This window comes from Cucumis melo, chromosome 8 (assembly GCF_025177605.1).
Source record: "Cucumis melo cultivar AY chromosome 8, USDA_Cmelo_AY_1.0, whole genome shotgun sequence".
NCBI classification, from domain to species: domain Eukaryota; kingdom Viridiplantae; phylum Streptophyta; class Magnoliopsida; order Cucurbitales; family Cucurbitaceae; genus Cucumis; species Cucumis melo.
Genome location: NC_066864.1, coordinates 3,571,023 through 3,594,352, shown reverse-complemented (window position 1 = coordinate 3,594,352; position 23,330 = coordinate 3,571,023). Strand labels below are relative to the sequence as shown.

At 32.1% G+C, this 23,330-nt stretch overlaps 2 protein-coding genes across 5 annotated transcripts; both read left to right on the top strand.

The window, feature by feature from the left end:
• The first annotated feature begins 998 nt into the window (after positions 1 to 998).
• Positions 999 to 7,495, top strand: LOC103484770 (uncharacterized). Of its 4 annotated transcripts, none has more exons than XM_051088752.1 (12): positions 999 to 1,519; positions 1,803 to 1,904; positions 2,369 to 2,446; positions 3,338 to 3,447; positions 3,572 to 3,707; positions 3,894 to 3,992; positions 4,641 to 4,728; positions 4,829 to 5,253; positions 5,318 to 5,494; positions 5,669 to 5,866; positions 6,683 to 7,009; positions 7,135 to 7,495. In XM_051088752.1, the coding sequence occupies exons 1-12, from the start codon at positions 1,244 to 1,246 to the stop codon at positions 7,225 to 7,227; spliced, it is 2,109 nt and encodes a 702-aa protein (XP_050944709.1). In that variant the 5' UTR covers positions 999 to 1,243; the 3' UTR covers positions 7,228 to 7,495. The 4 variants fall into 4 exon arrangements, with proteins under 4 accessions (XP_050944709.1, XP_008440270.1, XP_008440271.1 ...); XM_008442048.3 differs by having other exon boundaries at positions 1,000 to 1,519; positions 4,641 to 4,746; XM_008442049.3 differs by having other exon boundaries at positions 1,003 to 1,519; positions 2,366 to 2,446.
• A 5,645-nt stretch (positions 7,496 to 13,140) lies between these two features.
• On the top strand, positions 13,141 to 17,424 carry LOC103484768 (uncharacterized). Its single transcript, XM_008442046.3, has 7 exons — positions 13,141 to 13,413; positions 13,585 to 13,834; positions 14,535 to 14,743; positions 14,820 to 15,078; positions 16,025 to 16,204; positions 16,306 to 16,461; positions 16,956 to 17,424. Exons 2-7 carry the CDS (start codon positions 13,805 to 13,807, stop codon positions 17,121 to 17,123), a joined length of 1,002 nt encoding a protein of 333 aa, XP_008440268.1. The 5' UTR covers positions 13,141 to 13,413; positions 13,585 to 13,804; the 3' UTR covers positions 17,124 to 17,424.
• The last annotated feature ends 5,906 nt before the right edge of the window (positions 17,425 to 23,330 follow it).

The window sequence follows — 23,330 nt, the reverse complement described above, 5'->3', positions numbered from 1 at the left end:
AATCTTTACCTTTAATTTTCTTTGATGGCTGTGTACCGAAGAGTAATTTGTCAATTTTCTTTTAATTCCAGCTACATATAATCAATTTAGTTTGGAATCCAAAACCATGATAACAAACACTTTAACATATATGTCATAATTTATCACATCAACTAATAGTGTGTACATACGGTTTTCTTTAGTACGAAAAGTGTGAGATCAATGCAAATTAGAAAAAAAAAAGGAGTTTTTGGTTTAAGTTGTTCTTAAGTTTTATTCTCATTGTTCATCCATTGTTTCACAAGCAATTTGCCTCCAAAATAGTCGGACAACACAAATTTCTTTCCTCCGAACTGGCCAAACTAAGTTTAAGGTTCGGATCCAATATTTAAAGCCTATCGGATGTATACCATATTATTAGCACGATTGAAACAACAAAATCTACTCTACCTAATAAAAATCTACCGTGTATAAATTTTATTATGTTTGTAGTTAATTAAAAGTATTCACTTCATTATTATGATTTATTACTATCCAATCCAACTATCGATCCTTCAATATATTTGTTAAGTTGTTTCTTCTCTTGTTCAGTTAAATAATCCTTCCATCATATTATTAGATATTCAAATTGTTCGAAAAAAATATTTACATAAAAAAACAACGTTATCCCTATAAATAAATAAATGTATATTTAAATATTTATAACACAGATCAAAATTTTAAATTTATTATATTTATCTATCAAATTTTAAAATTTTATTATATTTGTAAATAATTTTAATAGAGGTAGGACTTACCTAATTTATCATGTAAGAAATTAGGGTATTAAGAGGTTTTTATTAATTTGGACAAAAAAGTGGATTAAAAAATAAGAAAGCATGGCGGTGAAGAGAGGAGAGAGGGAATAGTTGGTCAATAAGTGGTGATAAATTAGGGTGAAGAATATGGCTAAAAGTAAATGAAAATAGTAGGAAGAAAGGACGGGAGGGGATGGGAGAGTTCGAGTCTGGAAGAGTCTAAAGCCGTAAAACTACACGTGGCATTTAATATAGCCTGGAAATTCCATTCGTGTTTTGCATCTCAACATCGCCGCCTTTGGTGTGTAAGGAAAGGAAAGGCAAAGGAGTTTCCCACCAAGTTAGCGTCATCATCAGCGAACGCCCATCTCTTCCAAAATTCCATACTCCTCATTATCATCTAATCCACAAACGTACCTCTTTCTTTCTTTTCTTTTCTTTTCTTTTCTTTTCTTCCTTCCTTCCAAATGGACTCCACCTCCACCCCTTTGAACTGGGAAGCTCTCGATGCCCTAATCATCGACTTCGCCAGATCAGAGAACTTGATTGAAGATTCCCTTTCTTCCTCCCCTCCTTCTTCCCCTTCCTCCCTTTCTTCCTCCTCTTACCATTCCAGGTTGATCATCCGCCAGATCAGACGCTCTTTGGAGGCCGGTCATATCGACTCCGCCATCGATCTCCTCCGTCTTCATGCACCCTTCATTCTCGACGACCATAGGCTTCTTTTTCGGTTGCAGAAGCAGGTTACTCCTAATTCTCCTCTCTCTCTCTCTCTCGCTGATGCTGCCTGCCTACCTAATGCTGAATGTGCTACTTCCTTTTGTTTTCGCTAATTTGAGGGGGATATTTCCATTTTTTATCATTTGGCACTATGCAATTGGAAATCAAGAAAAATAGAATCCCTTTGTTTTGTAGCTAAACATCCTAGTCAGCGCAACATCCTTTCTTCTATCTTTTTTCCAATTACTTGTGTTGTTGGGGCTTTTGAGTTGATTCATTTCCTTTTTGGTGTTTAATCCTGTTTAGAAATTTATTGAGCTTTTGAGGAAAGGGACTCCAGAGGATCGAGATTTGGCCATTCAATGCCTTCGGACTGCACTCGCTCCTTGTGCTCTTGATGCATACCCGGTAACCATCCTACACATTCGTGGTTTGTTTTCGATTGATGCTTTTAAGAAAGTATTATCGGGTTATAGGATCGAGCAAAAAGTTGCTGCCTTTTTTAAAGAAAGAAAATTTCGGTTGAATAATGGTAAGTACTAGATGAGATGCCATAAGCCATCTTTTTTCTACTCTAGATTGGCGTAATAAAGAAGTAGCTGTAACTTCAAAAAGGTGACTGGAAAAGAGAGAGAGAGCACCATAAGAACCCAAAAGTTCAACCATTTCCCGGATAAGTGCACCATAGAATAACTTTTGACTGCATTATTCCAGATAACGTCAGGTTTCCTTTCCAATAGATTGCCACATAATATTGTTCCATAATGTATTTAATCCATTGGGGAAGAACCACTGTGCTATTTTTATATCAGATACTGCAACTTTTCTTTTTATGCTTTTGGCTGACTTCTCTTTTGTTTATGTTTAAGGAGGCGTATGAGGAGTTCAAGCATGTTCTTCTTGCCTTCATTTATGACAAGGATAATCAAACTTCCCCAGTGACATATGAGGTGGATAATACTATTTTATCTCATATCGCATTTTTGAATATTACCTTTGGTATTTTGGAAACCCTATAACCTATGGCTGTTCTTCATAATTAGAATACACGTTTAGTATTTGGCTATCTTATATTTCAAACAGCTGTAAAGACGGCCACTTTCCTCTTTTCCGTACTCTCTGGTCACTACGGAATTATAGGAAGAAAAAGATGGTCCTTTAATTTATTGGGATTTGGCCACTTTTAAGGTCCAGTAAGCAATCACTCGGAAGTCTTATGTTGAACATTATTTTTCACTCGTCACATTTATAATGGGTCTCTTTTGGCTTAGGCCCTCAGGGCATTATATAAGTCCAGTACATGTTTCTTTGCCAAGACAATATGAATTCCCTGGTTCTGGGTGGGTAGGATATGGAATTGTCTTGCCTACTGTTGTCGAGGTTCTTGAACATAATGGGAATAAGAGATACATAGGAAATCTAAATTTTATAAAATAGTTTCTTAATTTGACAAGCACTGGGAAAATTTTGGAGTCAGTTAAATTCTTTTATTCTTTGAACTTCTAACATGGAAGAGATGTTAACCTTTGGACATTCATGAAGAATCGAATAAGAACTTTTGTTTTATTTTGAAAAACATTGTTAATTCTTATTTAAGACGTGGATTCTGTCTCTTCATATTTTCTTTCCTTGTTATGTTTGTGTTGTGTGCGTTTAAATATGTTGCAAAATTTATCCTTTGGAGTCTGAACTACATATTTCTGAAAGAACTTCTTTCGAATTGGATTCTGCCAGTTTTAGATGCAATGTGTTATTTTTTGGTGTTCTGAAGATTATGAAACAGGGTGGAATTGGGAACCACATTTAATTTTTGTCTGAAAGTTTATTTTCTCATGTTTCAGTGGTGTGAAAGGAGGAGGTTTGATATTGCTGGATTAATGTCCTCGGTCCTACGAGCTCATATGCAGGCATACGATCCAGTCTTCTCAATGACTTTGAGATACTTGATAAGGTTTTTTCCCCCTGCATTTTCTTCTTTCTTCTTCCCCCCTCCCATAATGGATTGTGCACGTCATAGAAGTTTGTGTTAAATCTAGAATTTGAGTTACTATATTTTTCTTTGCTCTTTCTTGCAGCATACATAAGGGTTTTTGCTTTCGTGAAGGTGTGTCGTCTCCCATATCAGATCTCACCGAGAGGTTGCTTCTAGATGAACGCGATCCACCTGCCACACCTAAGGAGAGTCTGTACGAAGCTCCTCCATTTGATGAGGTGAGATGACCAAATTTTTAAATAAGAATTTTAATTATAAATTTGAGCTCCTAGTTAGTTCCGTCTTGTAGTGTGGTACAACGTGATAGTTGGCCGCTATTTGCATGTGTATGGTTAGTTGGTTAATATCTTTCAGGAGATGCTATTCTTTTCACGTCTCATTTTTTGTGCTTAATATGAGTGTAGGTGGACATTCAAGCTCTTGCACATGCTGTAGAGCTAACAAGGCAGGGGGCAATTGATAGTTTGAGATTTACCAAAGGGGATTTGTTTCATGCATTCCAGGTTAGCATCTATTTCAAGATTCATATTTTTATCCATTCTGGTCTATGTTTTACTGTTATTAGATTCATCTTATGCAAATCCTTGGGATAGGCAATTAAACTACTCTGTGCTGTTTTGTGTTGCATTAGACAGTGTGAGCCAGAACTTTATTGGATCCTGTGCTTGTAATTGATACTGGCATGGGCCACAGATGAAGTGACACTGACTTGATGGGTTGGTGAATTAGAAATGGTTCTTCTTATTGGAATATAAGTTCGATAGGAAGTGGGAACATTGAGAAATATAAGGCAAGAGCAAGATGATAGTAAATTAGTTCATGTAAAAGTAATTTCTTTCTGTCTCTGGAGGCAGTTTGTTATTTGTTCTGAAAATTGTTCATTTTTAAATTTTGTTGAAATTTACTGACAGTGGGGTCTTTACTCATCATTTCTTGATTTTCTAACATGCAGAATGGTTCTATCTATTTTGTTGCATTGACGTTTACCATTCCTATAATTACTTGAATATTATTATGTGCATCATTCTCTTGATGTTTTTGTGATTATGACCAGCAATGCCAGTCATCTTGCCAAGTAAAATAGTATTCTTCATTTTGTTTCAGTCTCATGGTGGTCTCATTGATTATGAGTGTTTATACACATTTCGCAGAATGAGTTGTGCCGGATGAAATTGGACCTTTCTGTTCTCGATGAGCTCGTTCGTGAATATTGCATCTACAGAGGAATTGTGGATTCAGGTCGAGGAGCCCTCTCTGGTGAAATTCAAACTTTTATCCCCTATTTTTATCAATAAGCTCGTATGGATTTTAAACCTGTATGTCATCTTTTGGTAATTAGGGATGCAGAATCTCTCTAGTTCATCGAAAGCTAATCAATCTGAGCAGGAGTATTGTTCTAGGAATTGTTCTTTTGAAGTTGACTACACAACCAGTAAACTTTCGGATGGTGAAATTTCTGTTAGCAATTCCCGTGTGGATAGTTCTCCTGAAAATACTGCTGATGTGACCAGTTCACAAGGTACTGATATTGAACTTAGATATGCATCGGAGCCAACGTCCAATCGAGAAGATTGTAGCACTAGTGATTCAGTTCATGTGGGAAATTCAAGAATGTTACAAGTGAACAAGAATCGAGGGATTGTAGAGAGGAGCAAGAGAAAGAGATGGAGAGGAAGACTTGATGATACAGAACTTCATGATGTGTCTTACAGTGGGTGCAGTAAACAAGAACTTAGCGCTACAACCATGTCCAAGGAACAACAGGTACATCCATAACTAATATTTTATTCCATCTAATGAAACAATCTGACTGAAGTGTTTTCTGCAGAACCTTGAAAAACATATACCAGTAGAGTCTACTGGCAAGGAGGATAAATATGAAATTGTCTTGGGCATTAGAGAACTGGCAAGTAAAAGGTTTGCTGCAGAGGTTGTGGAAGAAATTAATGCCGTGGATCCGAACTTTTTTTCACAAAATCCTATTCTCCTATTCCAACTTAAGCAGGTAATTGATTGTAACAAAGTTCAGTGTGCGTTTTCTTTTTATACTTATTATTCATTCTTACTACACTTTTAGCTATTCACTATGATGGATCATGGAAGTCTACACGAGTCAGCTGTTTGACGACAATGATTGCATTATTTCTTTTAAATTTATTTTTCGTTCCTATGGATTCAGGTTGAATTTTTGAAGCTGGTTAGTTCTGGCGATTATTCCAGTGCATTGAGGGTCGCATGCACTCACTTGGGCCCATTAGCCACTAATGATCCTTCCTTGTTGAAGCAATTAAAGGAGACTTTGTTGGCTTTGCTCCTGCCCAAGGAAGATATTCTTGGGAAAGGCTTCCCTATAAATGCTCTTGCTAATTCTCTCCAGGTATGGAGTAACTTACTAATAATGAAACCCTCAATTTCAGATTTAACTTTTGGGGGGTGGGACATTGGCCTGAAAATTGTGTGAGTCTCTCTCTTGTATATGGCTGGTTAGGCCCAAAAATTGTATATGCTGGCATATTCCTATCCAAACTGAAAAAAGTACTGTTTTAAAGAACTTGATGTTTTTAGACCTGTTATATTGACACTCAGAAGAGGGAGGGAGTAAGGAGCAATCGTTGTAGGCATGAATGAGTTGGCATCACACTAACATTAGAGTGATAATGGGATACGGCAAGTATATAAGTTTTTCGAAATCTTGTGAGAGTCGGAACATGTTGAATTGATCCATTTTGGTTTCCAGACATGCTCTTCAATCGCAAAAGCAGCTCAAGACTCATTAAGTTGAGCTCAAGACATTAAGTGGCATTTCCTGATTATAGGGAATGTTGCAGCCTCAAAACTAGCCAAACTCAGACTCTGACTATGGATCTAGGGCATTATTATAGATGTACGTTGGGATTTCAACTATCAAATACATTTTTCAGAATTTAAACAGTTGTTAGATACAGGTGTCAAATGCTTCCATTTGTGGACCACATTCCGTATGACCCCCTTTTTCATTGCACACTTCCTAAATATAATATAAGACAGGCAGATATGATAGGAGGTAAAAGAATGAGATCGTGGTATTAGAATATTTAGTTAACAGGGAGGATTAAACTTGTGACTTCCATAATTTTCTCTACCAAGAAGAGAACAGAATACACTGATCTGCAAATATGAACAATACGACATAAAAAATTTACGTTTTCAACAGGTTGCTGTTGGAAGGAGACTTGGTATTGAAGAGCCACAACTAATGAAGTTGATGAGAGCCACACTTCACTCTCATAGTGAATGGTTTAAACTTCAAATGTGCAAGGATCGGTTTGAAGGTCTTTTGAAGATTGATTTGTTGAAGGAAGTTAATCCACCTTTGCTTTCTACTACCGCTGGGCTACTGAAATCAAATTCAGATAGTTGCAGCCACGGTTCTTCCCAAGTCACAAAATCTCTGGGTGCAAGAACCTCAGAAGATGGTAGCAGTCCCACACAAGCATCATCTAGAGATGCATGTGACGAAAATGCAATACTTAAAGTCATGGTAAGTAATTTCAACTCGAAAAGTGAACTTACAAATTATGTTTGGTAGAAAATACGGTTTTCTATATAGTCTTGTTATAGATTCTCTACATATTTGTGATGCGAAGTTGTTGTGCATGGATTCAGGAGTTTCTTGCCTTGCCCAGGGCTGATGCAATCCATCTTCTTGCGCAGTATAATGGAAATGCAGAAATGGTGATACAGCAAATATTTGCATGAGTTGGTTTGGTTTGTAAAAGTCGTAGCTTTATGATGGGGGTTCATTTGTTTATTATTTACCCAACATTATTTCATTCATTGTGTAAAATACTTGTATACCATATTTGTATATGTGTAGAGCTTTAATGTATATAACGTCCGTCATCCCTTGTGTTCTCTCATTATATGTATGGGGCTGGTGGATGTGTGTAATCGAGCAGTTCGAAAATATGTAACTAAGCTATGTGCATAAGAATGGATTACATAATCAGATCACATCAACTGCAAAGTAGATGTTTTTCTTAAAAAGAAATTCACATATATTTGTTTGTGAGAACGAAACTTGCATATGTGAATGTGATATTTTGTTTATTCAATATTTAAACTATGGTGGTAATTGTAGGTCCAAAGATGGGTATTTAGAATTTTCATGATAACAGTAGAAGCCAATGTCTTGAAAAATAAGAAACTATCATATTATTATACACAGTAAATTTATTTGGTAAATAATTTATCGCATCTCTATTATTATTAAGCATTTCTATGTAGTTGCGGTATTGATTCTCTCTTTATATGATCAATGTTGTACATTTTTGTTATTGTCATGCTACGTTACACCTAGACACGTTATTTTGAATTTATGGATTTTCCTATTTTTGTTTTTCTAGACAAAGGAGGATGACAATATCCCATAAAGACGAATTTGATTTCATTTTTCTAATTTAATTTCTTTTGAAAACCATGTTTGTTTCCAACCATTTTTCACATAATTTTGAGAAAAGATACATTTGAATAATACCATTTTTGAAAGGCTACGCTAATTTTTAAATTTATTTTTACATAATTATAATAGATCTAATAGCATTTTTTAAATATTACAAATATAACAAAATTTATTATAGACTTTTAGCATTAATAGATGTTAACAAATTTATTTGTAAGTTTTTAAAAGTGTTGCTATTTTCAATCTAATTATTATATTATACTATTCTTTTATTTTTTTAATACAATAACAATAATAGAGATTGTTCTATCTTTGGTTTAGAACATAGAACATATACCATAATCATTTATTGATTCTATCCATTTTTCTCTTATTTAATCTTATGAAGAAAAAGTTAACGAATTTGAATTGCAATTTGCAATTATGAAAGGAGAGGAAAAGGTGGAAAATGATGAGGACAAAATTGGTGGAAGTGTAACGAACTTTTGCATTTCTTTAAAAATATTGATTGAAGAGTTTTAATTGCCTAAGTAGCTTAATACACCTTCCTACTTAATGTTTATCACTTAATATTCTTTTCAATGTGATTCATTGTCGATAAAAATAGTTATAAGATATATATATATATATATATATTTACTGAACAAAATATAAAAAATATATATATATAAAAAAAAAACAATAGAAAGACAATAATATACAAAAAGAAAACGAAATATAGTACTGTCTTAGTTTTATAACGTACCTTCTTAGTTCACTGTATCTAAATTCAAATAAAATATGATATTGCAATTACTGATAGTGACTTAGAAATTTTAATGATCACACCAGAAGAGAATGTAAAAGGATGAAAGATAAAAGGTTGTATAAGTTTGGAATTAGCAGCCAAAATAGTTAAAATTTATGAATAATAAATAGATAAGTTAAGATCTCTCCCTCTTATATAAATATGGAAAGTAAGTGGTGGGGGCAAATTTAGTGAGGGGAGAGCCCATATTTATGATTCCTATGAACAAAAATGGCCAAGAGAGAATAATAAAACAAAAGTGTACATACAGATAGGAAATGCCACCCTCTAAGATTCTCCAAACACATTAATTTTAAAATAATAATTATTGCAAACCATATCCATATGTATAATATATGTATATTTATTCAATTGCAACTCTCTTTCTTTTATAATAATTGAATATGGAGAAGAGAAGGCAAAATGCAGTTTATAATTTTTGAAACTTACATTTGGTGATCATAACAGCGTGGGATGCACGTTTTCCACAACTTCCTTCCAATTGTCTTCATTTTCTCAGCCTTCAATTCTAAGTCACTTTCCCTCTTAACTAACTAATTCTCACACCCCCCCTCTCTCCTATCATTTTATAATTTCTATTGGGATTTCAATTTCCATTCTATTCACTTCAATTTTTGTTTTTGTTATTGTCAGTGTATTGATTTAAAATTTTATACAATTATCCTTTCAGAGTCTTAATTACATTAATACATCTCTGAAATTTGAAGTATAAATCGATCATTTTTGCCCTATTCATAATTACAATCTCCCAGTTTTATATAACTATTTGATATTTTTGTTTTTAACTTTTAAAATTTAAGTTTATAACATTATCTTTATTTTTTCTTAGAAATGTAAGTTTATTTATAAACAATTATCATATCAGGGTTGACTTTAAAAAAATTGTTGACATATTGGTATAATTTTCTTTAGGGTGGGAGAAAATTTAATTTATTTATTTTGATAATGAGGAAAATGAAATGGACCCCTGAAGCTGAGTATAGTTTAATTTAAAATTTAGAATTGAAAAACAATGGATTGAAATGAGAAATTGGCCATGGTTTGGATAAAAAGTGGAAAAATGATTGTCACATCTCTTATCATTATTCTTTGATATAGTAATATTAGTATATAATAATATCTTTACGTGGAAAAATCCAATATTAGATTGATGGTTGTTTTACTACGCCATTCATAATTTCATACACATTATTATTCAACTTTATCTTCCTTTTAAATTAAAATAATGCAACAGAATGATTCAATAATTCAAATCTTACTTTTCAGTAAATAATTATCCATTCCAGAATGCTTAGCGAAGTAATTAAGGATAATAAGCCCCAACATTTAAACAGTGGAGCTAAAACGAATTATGCTCAACACTAAATTCACATGTATTATTATTTTAAAATTGAAAGCTTGGAAACTATATGAGTATTGTTTAATTGAAAAGAAAATTTGTATTATTGTTTTTGAGATTGTATTTTTTATTATTTCACTAGAAAAAAACCCGGTCATTCATGTCTATATTACCCTAAAAATCATTATTATTTAACTATAATAACTAACTTTTTGCTCTAAATATTAATTAATCAATATATATAAAAAATAAATGATCAAATTTTATGGACTCATATGTTAGGAAAAGTGTAGTTTCAAATTCCAACAAAGAAGGGTCTTTTAGTTAGACTTCAAACAAACGTTTAAAATAATTTTTCTTTCCTAAATGAGATTTACAACTTAAAAGGAGATTAGAATTGATGGTATAATTAGCTCACCAAAACCAATTATCTCGCAAATTTTTTTTTGTTACATTTATTTTCAGCTAAATTCAAACAAATATAAAAAATATATTTGAAAGACTGAAAAAAAATTATCATACGACAAATTATAATTGAACAATTGAGATAGTTGAAAAAGACGTTTATATATATATATATTTCTCTTACTTAGTGATTAAAATGAAAATAATCACCTACATTATAAGGAGGTATTTTTGTGAAGCACTCAAAAGTAGGGGGGAATGAAAATGATCATTAAAAGAATTTGCTTGAGAGATAAGGATGTTGTGTTGTGTTGCCACACACTCATTGTGAATAATGATGGTTGGTGGTCAACTTTTTTTAGTTGTTTTGAAACCAAGACCACTCCCTCCAAATTTGCTAAACTTGAAATGACAATTTTTTTTTGGGCATTGATTGCTATATCTGAATGCCATTTTACTAAATTCATACCTCTTCACTTTATATGATTTTGTTGTTAGTTAGGAAATGTAGAGCCCACTCATCAAATAAACTTGATGGAAAGTTATATTTTTAGTTGAAGTCAAAATCAAAAAATGATTATTTGGAGTCTATTAGCATTCTATCTTATCAAAAGCTCTCTCCCTAGAAATGCTCCAAGAGTAATCACATAAAGTTGACATATAGGATCACAGGTTAAATTCTAAAAAATCGATAGTATTTAAAAAAAGATGTTGTTAGCACCATGACATTAAGACATTAATTAGATCACTATAATAATCAATACCGTAAAAAATTTATGCACACTTTTTTATGTTTTAGATTTGGGTCTAGTGATGTAACATTGAGATCATACCAACATCGTGTTGGCTAGCTCAACGGAGAATCAACAAATGGAGATGTTGTTTTCTTAGACATACACCCTTCGTAACATCATCTTGGCTCCAACATACTCAACAAATAGAGAATCAAATCGTCGATACCTTTGAAATATTAATCGACGCTCACGCTCTTATGTTGAGCACAACTTTCATTTGATGCTATAATATGACACAAGTTATTGATATTATTTATTACTCACGCATAACGACCAACTAATAAGGATCATGGACAAACACGATTTTCAACATAGTAATAAAGTTACTCAGGACTTTGATCATTTGCTCTGATGGTTTATTTGAAGAGAAAAGGTGGATGCTGTTGAGGGTCTAAGGCTACTGTCATGAAGTTATTATGAATTGTCCTGATCTGTTATGGATCCTTTGCAAGGGTTGCTTGGGTGGAGGAGAATATATTTTGAAGGGTAGGAGTGTTTGAGGGGTCAAGGCTTCTACGTCCTCATCTTGGTGCTGAAGGGCTATCCTTTGTATGTGTATATAGTCAAAGATTTTGAATTAGTGTTTGGAGGGAAAGAATCAAACCTTTTGATCTCGAGATCGATAAGACTCATTTTGTTATTGCATGATTTCTTGGATGCACTTGGTACACCGATATTTGTTATAAGAATATACATAATATCAATAAAATAAGTTGGATTGTCTATAATGTATTTGAATATTATTATTATACAAATAAATTAGTATTAATAATTTTTTTTTAAAAAAAGTTGTTCTCAAACATAGTGAAATAAACTAATATTTACAAAATATAGTAAAATTTTAAAATATAAGATAAAATGCACTCTTAGTCGTTTCTAAGGTTTGAAATGAATGTCTATTTGATATCTAAAGTTTCAAAACACACTTTGGTCCCCATGTTTGCTAAATACTTCTAAATGATTCTTGAGTTAACTTTTACCTAACAGAATGCTCATTAAATATTGATATGGACATTAGTCATATTTGATGATGTGTAAATTATATTGAACTAGTTGAAAAATAAATCAAAATAAAAGCTTTAAAATATACTTAGAATTTTAAATCTTCAAACCTTAGACATAAATTTCAAATATTATGTCTGATTTGAAATTTTAGGGACCAAATAGACATAAACTTCAAATCTTAAGGACCCAAATTATATTTTACCTAGAATCTATCAATGATATACAGTGACGGACTTTTATCGGTGTCAATCATTAGATTTTAGAATTTTGTTGTATTTTGTAAATATTTTCAAACAAATGTTAGCTTTAAAATATTTTTCTAAAAAAAATAGTAAATTAATAGTTATACATAATAGAAAATCAAGTCACACTTACAAATCACTCGTTTAGCATGTGATGAATTATAATTTAGTCTATTAAATTTTAATAAGATAAGAGTAAGGATCTAGTGTCTTCGATTTTGATTCGCAATAACCTAGTCCATGTATTTTTAAATTTTCCATAATTTAACTAAATTGTTAGTCTCATATTACTAAGGACAATTTAATTTGTGTTGACAAAATTTTGTATCATATTTAATTTCTAACGATTTAGTCTATATAATTTATTAATAAAATTGACCATCGCCCAAATTATCGTCTATCTATTTATATATTTATGAAGTTTGATTCAGTATGAGAGACTAAATTTATTATATGGAAGAAAGCAAGTAAAAGATGGGATGCCACGTTCGACGCTAAATTCAAGAGAATCGAACTTTCAATTTTTTTCTTAGAGAAACAGAAAAAGAAAGAACAGTACTCAGAGAAATGAGCATAAAAATATGATCTTTGAGTTTTAAATAATTGGAGGTATCAGTCCCCTGCTTCTCTGTACTGTCCTTTTTTAAATTTTCTTGAAAAAGGTATTCATTGCATTAATTAGATCACATTAAGACCAGATTATCACTATTCGCAACAAGAAATAAATATTAAGACTTTCCATGATTAATTTATATCCATTTTAAAGAAAAAGAAAAAAAATAAAGAAGCTTGGTCGCAGTCCAGCAAAGGGGCAGTGTCTTTTTTTCTTCTCGCCATTGCCCCACCTTCTTCATTCTTTGACGCGGCTCTGCACTTTTGTTTAGTGTTTGGTAAATGTTTGCTTTTTTTTTTTTTTTTTTTTTTAGTTGTCAATCGTTTCTTCTGGGTCCACGACAAGTTTCTTGATTTAAAGATTAGTGGGATTTTGCCGCCAGCTAATAGCAGAACTTGCACGGAGTATTAACAAATTTTCAATTTTTTTGTTTTGAATTTTAAAACAGACGGAGCCCCATCAATTTACGCGTCACCTTGTTTCTTCTTGTTTTGTGCGCATCACGTGCCCGAAATTAGCTTCTTCGCACGCCTTTAAACCCAATGTCTCTCTCTTTGGGTCTCCTTCTTGCCTGTTTTTGAAGCAAATCGGCAGCTGCTGGGCTTACAGTACAAACAGGGTGGACGGTTTTGAGCTGAAATTTGACCTCTGTTTTTTTTTTTTGTCCAATGGCGGAAAATATCTGTTTCTTCAACAAGGTACTCTTTTTTCTCTCTATTTTTCTTCTTTTTTTGTAACTTTATTTCAATATCGACTTTCTTTTGGGTTCTAGCAGTGTTGCTGGTTTCACTTCATGCAGATTCTGGGTTTCAAAAGATTTTCCTTTATAGGTTTTTTGTTGTTTGAATGTTTGGTTGTTTGAGGTTAAGAAGTTCCCTTTCTTCGTTTTTGGAACAATTTGCCTTAAATGTCATCTTTTTTGGTCTCTAATTCATGCAACTCCCTTTGTTATTCAAGGGTATTTTTTGACAAACTGCAATGTATTTGTTTAGTGTGATGGCCAAGTCTTTTTCGCATCTCTCTGTGTAAGATTCAGCTTCTGGGTTTTGGTGGGTTCTTCTTCTTCTTCTTTTTTTTTTTTTTGGGGGGGGGGGGGGGGGGGTGTTGCGTTTGCTTTACTTTTATTTGAACCCAGTTTGCTATTATCGTTCAATTAATTGTCTTTTCTTTTGTGGTTTATTTTCAAAATTATTGCTGTAGCAATTATTTTCACATGGAAATGTTTCCAACCAAACTGTGGTATGGGTTATTCAATGTTTCATCACTTCATATCTTAGTATTCCTGGCTTCCTGCATTTCCTTTTCAATATTTTTGTGAAAATCTCATCAATTGGATATACTAGTGTTTTTATATTGAGATAATAACCCATATTCCTTTCTTTTTTCATGGTTTCTCAGGACACGTTGATTCTAAAACCTCCCAAGAAATCTCCTCTGCTGTTGAGAATGGCAGTTTTGATGTTTGCAATGGTCTGTAGTGTTTATATATGCTCAATCTGTGTGAAGCAGTTAAATACTCACACCAGAGCGAGATTCCTGAGGGTTCAAATCGCTGACTGTCCAAAAGTCCCTCGTGAGCATTATCCAAGACCCAAAACTTTTAGCAGGTATTTGAAATTTATAGTTCTACTCATGATTTCAAAAGTTTGAGATGACTAAATGCTTGCTTTTCTGTTCTTTCAGGGCTGAATGCTTCAACAATCCAGTAAGATTCTTTGCTATTGTTTCGATGCAGAGGTCGGGAAGTGGATGGTTTGAGAGTCTTCTGAACAGTCATGTTAATGTAAGCTCTAATGGAGAGGTGTTTTCTGTTTTGGATCGGCGTAGAAATATTACCACAATAGTACAGACTCTGGATAGGATTTACAATTTGGACTGGCTCACTAGTGCTTCTAAGAACCAATGTTCTGCAGCAGTTGGCTTCAAGTGGATGCTTAATCAGGTAATTAAATGTCTCAAGCTGTGGTAATGAATATCTTTTTTGAAGTTCTCGGCTGTTGGTCGTTTGGTTTTTGTTTACCATGACCTTGCTCCTTTTTCATCATGTTAGAACCATTTTTTGATTGGAAACATCACTAGCGATATATTTGTTTCATTCAAAGAGGCGTTGTTAGTGGCAGCTCCGTAACTCTATAATCATGGACTCATATCATCAATGGAGTTCTTATACTTTTTTCGGGGAGTGTAGAATTGGCTTTAGGAGGTAAAGGGTCATAGTTAAAAGAATCTTTCCCAAAATAAAAGATGCAGCTTTGCAGTATTTACTTTAATACTAAGCCTACTAATAACACGGGAAAAGATTTCAAACAAAGAGGATTAAGGTTACAAAAAGCAACTCCAGTTGTTCACAACTAAAATAATGGAAAACCACTAAAAGCTATGTTCACAGAAATTTATGTGGTGACACTAAACCCTAAACTACCCTCCTCCTCTTCCTCTTAAGCAAAAAGATCTCAAATAACTGGAAAGAAACCCATCTTTCCATTGCCGCACAATAGCATAAAGAATGTTTACTTTGAGAATTATTCAAAATTAATATCATACTTCTAAATGATCAAGTATTGAAAATTTAGATGGGTATTGAAGCAACTTCTTATTTTTCTTTTGAATCTATAGGTTTATATGCCTTGTATGCATAATGGTTGAAGCTTCCTTATAGAACTTTTACATTATAGGTGCTTATTTGGTGGTTTCTTTGAGTATTACACTCCGGCCTCTTGACCCTTAGATAATGAGGGGATTCATGGCCATTTATATTCTTCATAAGTGCATCTCATTATGTGGAATGATGTCTGTATTCATTCTCTAGAGTACTTTGTTTTGTGTTTTTTGACCAAGGGCTCTCACTTGATAGATTGGAAGAGCTAACTTATTTCATTTTGTTTTAGGGACTGATGCAGTATCATGAAGAGATAGCAGACTACTTCAACCGTAGAGGTGTTTCCACAATCTTTCTCTTCCGAAGAAACTTACTACGTCGTGTTGTTTCAGTTCTCGCAAATTCATATGACCGTTATGCTAAGATGTTAAACGGAACCCACAAATCACATGTGCATTCTCTAGAAGAGGTTTCTTTCCCTTGCCTCTCCATCCCTCTTGCTATCATTTTCTAGATTTTCTTCTTTGTTACCTAGGTTTTAAAGCAATAGTTGATTGAACTTTCTTTCAGGCCAATGCACTTTCCAAGTACAAACCTGTAATAAATTCAACATCGTTGATCTCTGATCTGGAGGGAATGGAGGCAACAATTTCCAAGTCCTTAGAGTACTTTGGTAACACAAGGCACCTCATTTTGTACTATGAGGACATAATCAATAATCGAACGGTGAGGACAATCAGAAGTTTAGTTATCACAATTATTCCTTTTAGAGTAACTTAGGTTCCATTTGATAACCTTTTTGTTTCTAGGTTTTTGAAACTAACCTTATAAATACTATTTCTACCCATCAGCTTCTTTCTTTGATATAAAATCTAAGTCAACTTTTGAAAACTAGAAAGTAGAACTCAAAATTTTCCTCAGGAAAGATGAAAACCATAGTAAATAATCCTAAGAAACCAAGTAAGCATGGTTTCGAATGGGGCTTTAATTGGAGTATGAGATCGTCACACTCCAAAGATTTGACATGGCTAAAATATCAGTGACTAAAAAGAATATTACTGAATCAGTATGTAGCCTGTCATTTCAAATGGGCGAATTCATTTGATGAAATTGTTTATTTCTTGGTGCTAACTGCTAACGCTTAGCAACAGCTGCATTACCTTTTCCCTTCTTTAAAGCTTTGTTTTTGACAGTCAAATTTTCCATTCTATTCTTTACAGAGACTGAAAGATGTACAAGAGTTTCTTAACCTGCCACCAATGGAACTTAAAAGTCGCCAAGTTAAGATACACAAAGGACATTTGTCTGATCACATCAAGAACTGGGAAGATGTTAAGGCGACTCTTAATGGAACCGTTTACGAGCATCTTCTTCATGCAGATTATTGAGCTAAATATCGTTTTTTTTGCTCGACTTATGAGGGGTTTGGAAAGGAGAATGCCGTGTCAGTTCTTCTCTTAATAACAAATAAGCTAAACCGGTTTGAGTAGTGTTTGGCTGATGTTCTTTGGAGTGTTCTGAGTGTTTCTCTTGCCTCTCAATCAACCTTCATTGATTGAAGGCTAAACCCCCTTTTTTGGTTTATACTATTGTTTGACCAAACTAAATTGTAAATGTAAACTAACTGTTGTGATAGTGTTATTGTTTTATTCATATGCAAAAGTATGAGCTTTTCTTGTGTGACCTAAATTACTCTTCATGTGCACTACTAACATGTTTGTGTGTTTTTCTTTGTGGGGTTTTCACTAATGTAGCATAGAGATATCAGATTATTAAAAAAAGAAAAAAAAAAAAAGAATAAGAGAGATACTAGAGTATGTAAAAAGAAAAGTAAGTCTAAAATTATAAATTATAAATAGATAATTTAGTCAGGGAGTCTGTAAAGTGTATACAGTATTGTATTGGAGGGAAAAAGTCTCATAAAAGATTGAATATCAAACTTTAAGTCAAAGTCAGTATTTGGGATGTCTTTTGAGAAAAAAAAAAAAAAAGGAATATTTTCAAACATTTGATGGAAAAAAAAAACTAAATTAATATTAAATCTAAAAGTACTTTTTAACATGTTAATTCATTTCCCAAACTACTACTAGCTTTCCCAAGATATTAAAATTGAAACCATTTTGATACTGTTTTTTTTTTTCTTTGCCTAACGCTGAATTTAAAATAAAAAAAAACTTTTGTCTTTCACACTCTTCTACATTATTGTAATAAGACATAAGTAGAGAAATACCTTTAACTATTTTAAAGCGCACTTTTCATAGTTGAAAACCAGAAAAAAAAATCAATTTATACTTTTAATCGCATCAATTAATTTCGAAATTTATGAATATTATAAAGCATGCCCCAAATTTATGTGACTTAGATATGATACATGGGGTCACTGTTCAAAAATCAATTGGTTGGGGAATGGGGATGGGCCAAGTTAATCCCAATAAAGCAAGTAGAACAAAGATATATATATATACACACACACAAGGCCCACTAATGAGCATAGTGTATAATCAAACTCATGGGCCACTTTGCTTTAGCATATTTAGTTTTGTTGTGACAACAATAATTACCATCAGAATATTGTTCTAAAAACACGAGTCTTGATGCATCATTGGCCAATCTCAATGTCTATTATTCTTATTAATATATGTTCGTAGTTTAATTCAGATAAGACATAAAGTCTTACTAAACGATTAGAGAGGTTCAAATTCCATCGCTTTTGATCCTAATCGTAGTACTAAAATATATATTATTCTTTATACACTAAAAATGTACATGAAACTTGACTTTCATTCCAATAAATCATTGAGAATTTTATAAAATATTTAATGTACGTGTTTGGATTGACGAGAACAAAATGTTTTTTTTTTTTTAATTTCATCTTTATTTATTTTTCTAAAAATAAAATAGTTTAAAATAAACCTTCAAATGAATATTTTGGTAAACATCTTTATAGTATCAAACTTTTAATTAAGTATAATAGAGGTTGTACCATAGAGCAACATCCACTTTTATTAATCACGTAATTGAATATTTTTGAAGAACCAAATAGACATTAATGAAATATAAAGAAATTTTCGAGATGTATTATTTTCTTATAGAACTATAACCAACATTTTTTAAAGTTACAAAGAGAGTTTTGCAATGGTATAAAAAAAAAAGGATGATTTGTTAGAGAGTTCTCTCTCAAGCTTGGACTTATATTAGACTTTCACGTAATTGACTATGGAATTGAACTAACCTCAAACAAGTTAAATACATCACAAGACATCTAAGTACCAAACTCTTTAATTACTCTCAAGTTTACTTGTTTGCATGTCTCATGGTATTATTCAAATTCACACACACAACTATCAACAATCACCCTTCACTTACATTACATTTACATTATTTCAAAATAAAAATCAAAACTTTAATATGTACAAATGTTGAAAATCTACGTTTAATATACTTCAAATTTTTATAAGATGGAGTTTAAATATAAAAGAGCTAATCCTCTAATGGTCAATAATAATTAGTAGTCAAACCGTACGATTCCCAAATTATCATATATATTAAAAGAAAAATCCTTCCTTTTTTGAGAATCCAAAAGTCAAAGTTTAGACCTTTCAATTCAATAAACCCCATTAGAAATTCTAATTACTTTTTTTTAAAAAAATCAATTCGGAGCCCAAAAAGGTGCCTCCACTGCTTTGGTGGGCTGACAATAACTCGTAATAACCTTCAACTCTCCACCTATAAATAACCCTTTAGTTTATGCTGCTTTTGCATATACTCTCTCTTAGCCCCTTCTGAGATTTCATTTATTACACATAACTTTGCCTTCTGTTCAAATCTATGGCCTCAACCAAGCTAAGCTTTGCTTTTCTTTTCATTTCCCTTTTAATTTTGTGTCATCTTATAGATCCTGCATTCAGCAGGCCATTGACAACCCACACAGATCACCAACAACTTTCTAACACCCTTCCAACAAACCCCCATTTCCAATTCCATGGTCACACTGTGCATGAAGGAAAAGCCTCAAACAACGACGCTGTTTCTACTCCAAACCCGAACCCTCCCACAGCAGCTGCGGGTTCGACTCCAGGCCGGAAGATGGACGACTTCAGGCCAACCACCCCTGGCCATAGCCCTGGCGTTGGTCATTCCATTAAGAACTAAAGCAGCAATATAATATTCTTGGTTACTATTGGTTTTTATATTTCTCATCAAAGAACAAAAAGGAATGATGAAATGGTGTTATTGCATCCCTTAAAATATATGTAGTATTTATGAATGCAAAAATTGAAAATTTTAGTTGATTTGATTGAATATAGTTTTGTAGATATCATAAGATTTGACGGTTTGATTTTTTACTATGTAATTGTTATGTTTTCATGTCACATACCGAAAAAAGCATTTCGGGGTCATGTGATATATGTGTTCAATGTTATATAGCTAGCCTTATGAAGTTCATGTAATTAGGTGGATTATTGCTTTCATGAAGGAAAAAAGAAAACAATGTAAAAGCATTTATATAGTTTAATATGGAAATGGAAATTTGTGTGATCACTTTATTTTAATCTACCTTCGTTAGTGCAACAAGTTGCGATTAAGAAAATTTGAATATCTGAATCTTAAGCAAAAAAAAAAAAAAAAATTGTAAATGCCAATCTAATTAAATGGAAACAAACTCGAGTATATCATAAACTCATGTTAACTGCATAAAGAAGAAAGGGTCAAAAATCTAAAAGACCACGAGGTAGAGAAAATAATATTCTCGTTAAAAACTTTTGTATCTTTCTTTAAAATGACATTAATTGTTTAACATCCGTGAACCATTCCTTCTGTTAAAGTTTTAACTATAGAATGTTCCAAACTAAGCATGTTTATTTTTAGAGTTTATATGATTGAGTCATATAAAAAGAATATACACCTTGTTGATATATGTAGTAATTTTTAATTCTTTTTAAGTCTTTCTTAACCTTATGTCCTAAAAATAACTCTAATTCATATGTAATATCAGTTCATTTATATCTCTTTTTAAACTCAAGATGTTACATGTTTACTAACTTTCTTTTGATTCGTCCTCAAACCATATCTTACTAATAGAGATTCCACGCTAATACCATTTTGGTATTTGTACATTTAATAAATCAATAATGAGACAGTAAATATTAGAAGATACAATACAATTCAAAAGAATTTGCAAAGTCAAGTGCATCATTTGATAAGAGAAGTATTAGTCAAAGTCTTAAAAGTCTGTCAAAAACCAAATCTATGACCGATATATTTTACAATAAAAGCCACATTTCATTGGTGAGAGGGTATTGCACGCAATATACTTAATTATTATCGACACAAGTACTCCACGATGCAATTATAAAAAATCACAAAGTTCTAATAACTATTCACTCATATATATAAAACAAATGTTATTTTTGAAAAAAATATTGACTATTTTAATTTTCTTAATTGACAGCAGCTTAGGGAAAACACAGTTCCTTCTTACCTATACAGTTTTTTTATTTTCCCTTTTTACAAAAGAGAAAAAAATGAGCAGAAGTTTAGATATATTTAAAATATATTTTTAAGTGTTTAATTTAGAAAATAAGTCATTTTGAAGAAAAAAACTATATTAGTTAACAACCACTTAAAATCATTTTTGGAATATATTTTGAATAATTTTTTTCGTTGTAAATGCAAATCCAACCATCTATTTTTTTTTCTTTAAAAAAGAATAACCTATTTTTTTCTCTTATGACATAATAGTTAAAAAATTTGGAAAGAATATTTCCATATATACGTATGAAGATCTGTTTTTTTGGGGGGATATGTGCCTAATGAAAAAGTTGCTCCTTAGAAAGAAAAAGGGTATCTTTAAATAGACCTCAGTTTGTAGCTGTGAAAAAGTACTTTAAAGTATTTATCAAATAACATTTACAGCAATGAATAGATCTTTTAGAATGATAAAAATAGTTTATTCACTACTTCAGTAAATACATTTTGTGAAACTAAATTCATTGTCTTTTTTTAGACTTTAGAATTGAGAAAGAAAAAAACAACTGTCCTCAGAAGAATAAATGTTGTGTGACAGAATCCAACTTAGACTTGGAAATAATAAAAATATGGCCTTATATAACGTCACAAATTCTTTGGTCCATTATAATGAAGCTTTTCACTTAAATTATAACTCTTCCATCCTTGTTTTTAATTGCCTAAATCTTATATAACAAATTCTCTCGATTTTATGTTGTGATTCTTTCGTACACTTCGATAAAGAAAAGGGATCTTGTTGAAATGATTATCATTTACCACACACAAGAAGAAAAAACTTTTTAGTTTTTGTAATCGAACATATATGCATTTATTGAGTTATTTACAATTATATATATATATATATATATAATGTTTTGTAAATGAGTGAATATGATGGCATAGTGAAGTAATAGGTAAGGTGTTCTTTGCTTCTAGAACATATATAATAAGAAAAGTTCCGGCTTTTAAATATATGTTAGTTTTTCATTTTTATAAAGGAAAATGTAATAAAGAATGTTAAAACTAAACTTGGCTGCTGGCTGCGCTTTCCATGGAAAAATGGTTATAGAAAAATAAAAGGAGGAAATGATTAATGGAATATTGAGGCTTTTGGCAAAAGATCAGAAAAGATATATATAATTAAATTTGGAGGGTTGAGAGGTTCCACCAAATCACCGCCCGATAAGAGTATGCCTCTCGCATGCAAATTATTATATTAAATAACAACAACAACAACAAAACCATATACTTCAGTTCACAACAAATGCTTTTGCCTATGCTCCACAGCTTGGCACTACATAATTAAATAATACAGAATCACAATCTCTCGACTCTTTTTATATATATAAATAGAAAAAAGAGCGAGGGAGAGAGGGTTCCATTCCATATATTGAGGAGCCAAACCTAAGTGGGGTCTATATTGAGGGAAGATTCTGTGTGATCAATTTTAGGTATATTATATTTTGATTTAAAGGAGGAAATTAGGGTAGAAAACAAACTGTGGGATGGCTGCTGCTAGCAACAGAGAGACTTTCAAGTGGACCTCACGCATGCCACTAACATAATTATATATGCAATTTCACTCTCTTATGTTATTATCCTCCTCATTTGTTTTATATTATATTAAAATAATCAGTTTATTATTATAATTTATTTAATATTGACTTATTTGATTTGAAAGTTTTATTATTTGACACACTAAGAAGTGGTGTGGACTCTCTTTTCTCCCTCTGATCTTCTCCCTTCATCTCCTTTTGGCTGCTCATTGCAATCTATGGTTGCCTAGCTTTGACTTTCTTTTTAAAAATTCATAAAAATTTTAGGTGCGTTTTAGTTTTAGGTATATTTGTTTATTTTTAATTGTCTAATCATAGTTTGGAATGTGACACATTTTTTATATATTTTTATTGTAATTAAAGTAAGATGCACAAAGGTTGGTGCATATAGTTTTATTGTTTAATGGTGTCAAAAGAATATGAATTAAACATTTAATTTTAGATGATTTAGAGGAGTAATTTGCAAGATAATTATTTCCGTGCCTAAATTCTCCCAAAGTTAAATGAATAGTTTTGTGAGGGACATGGGAT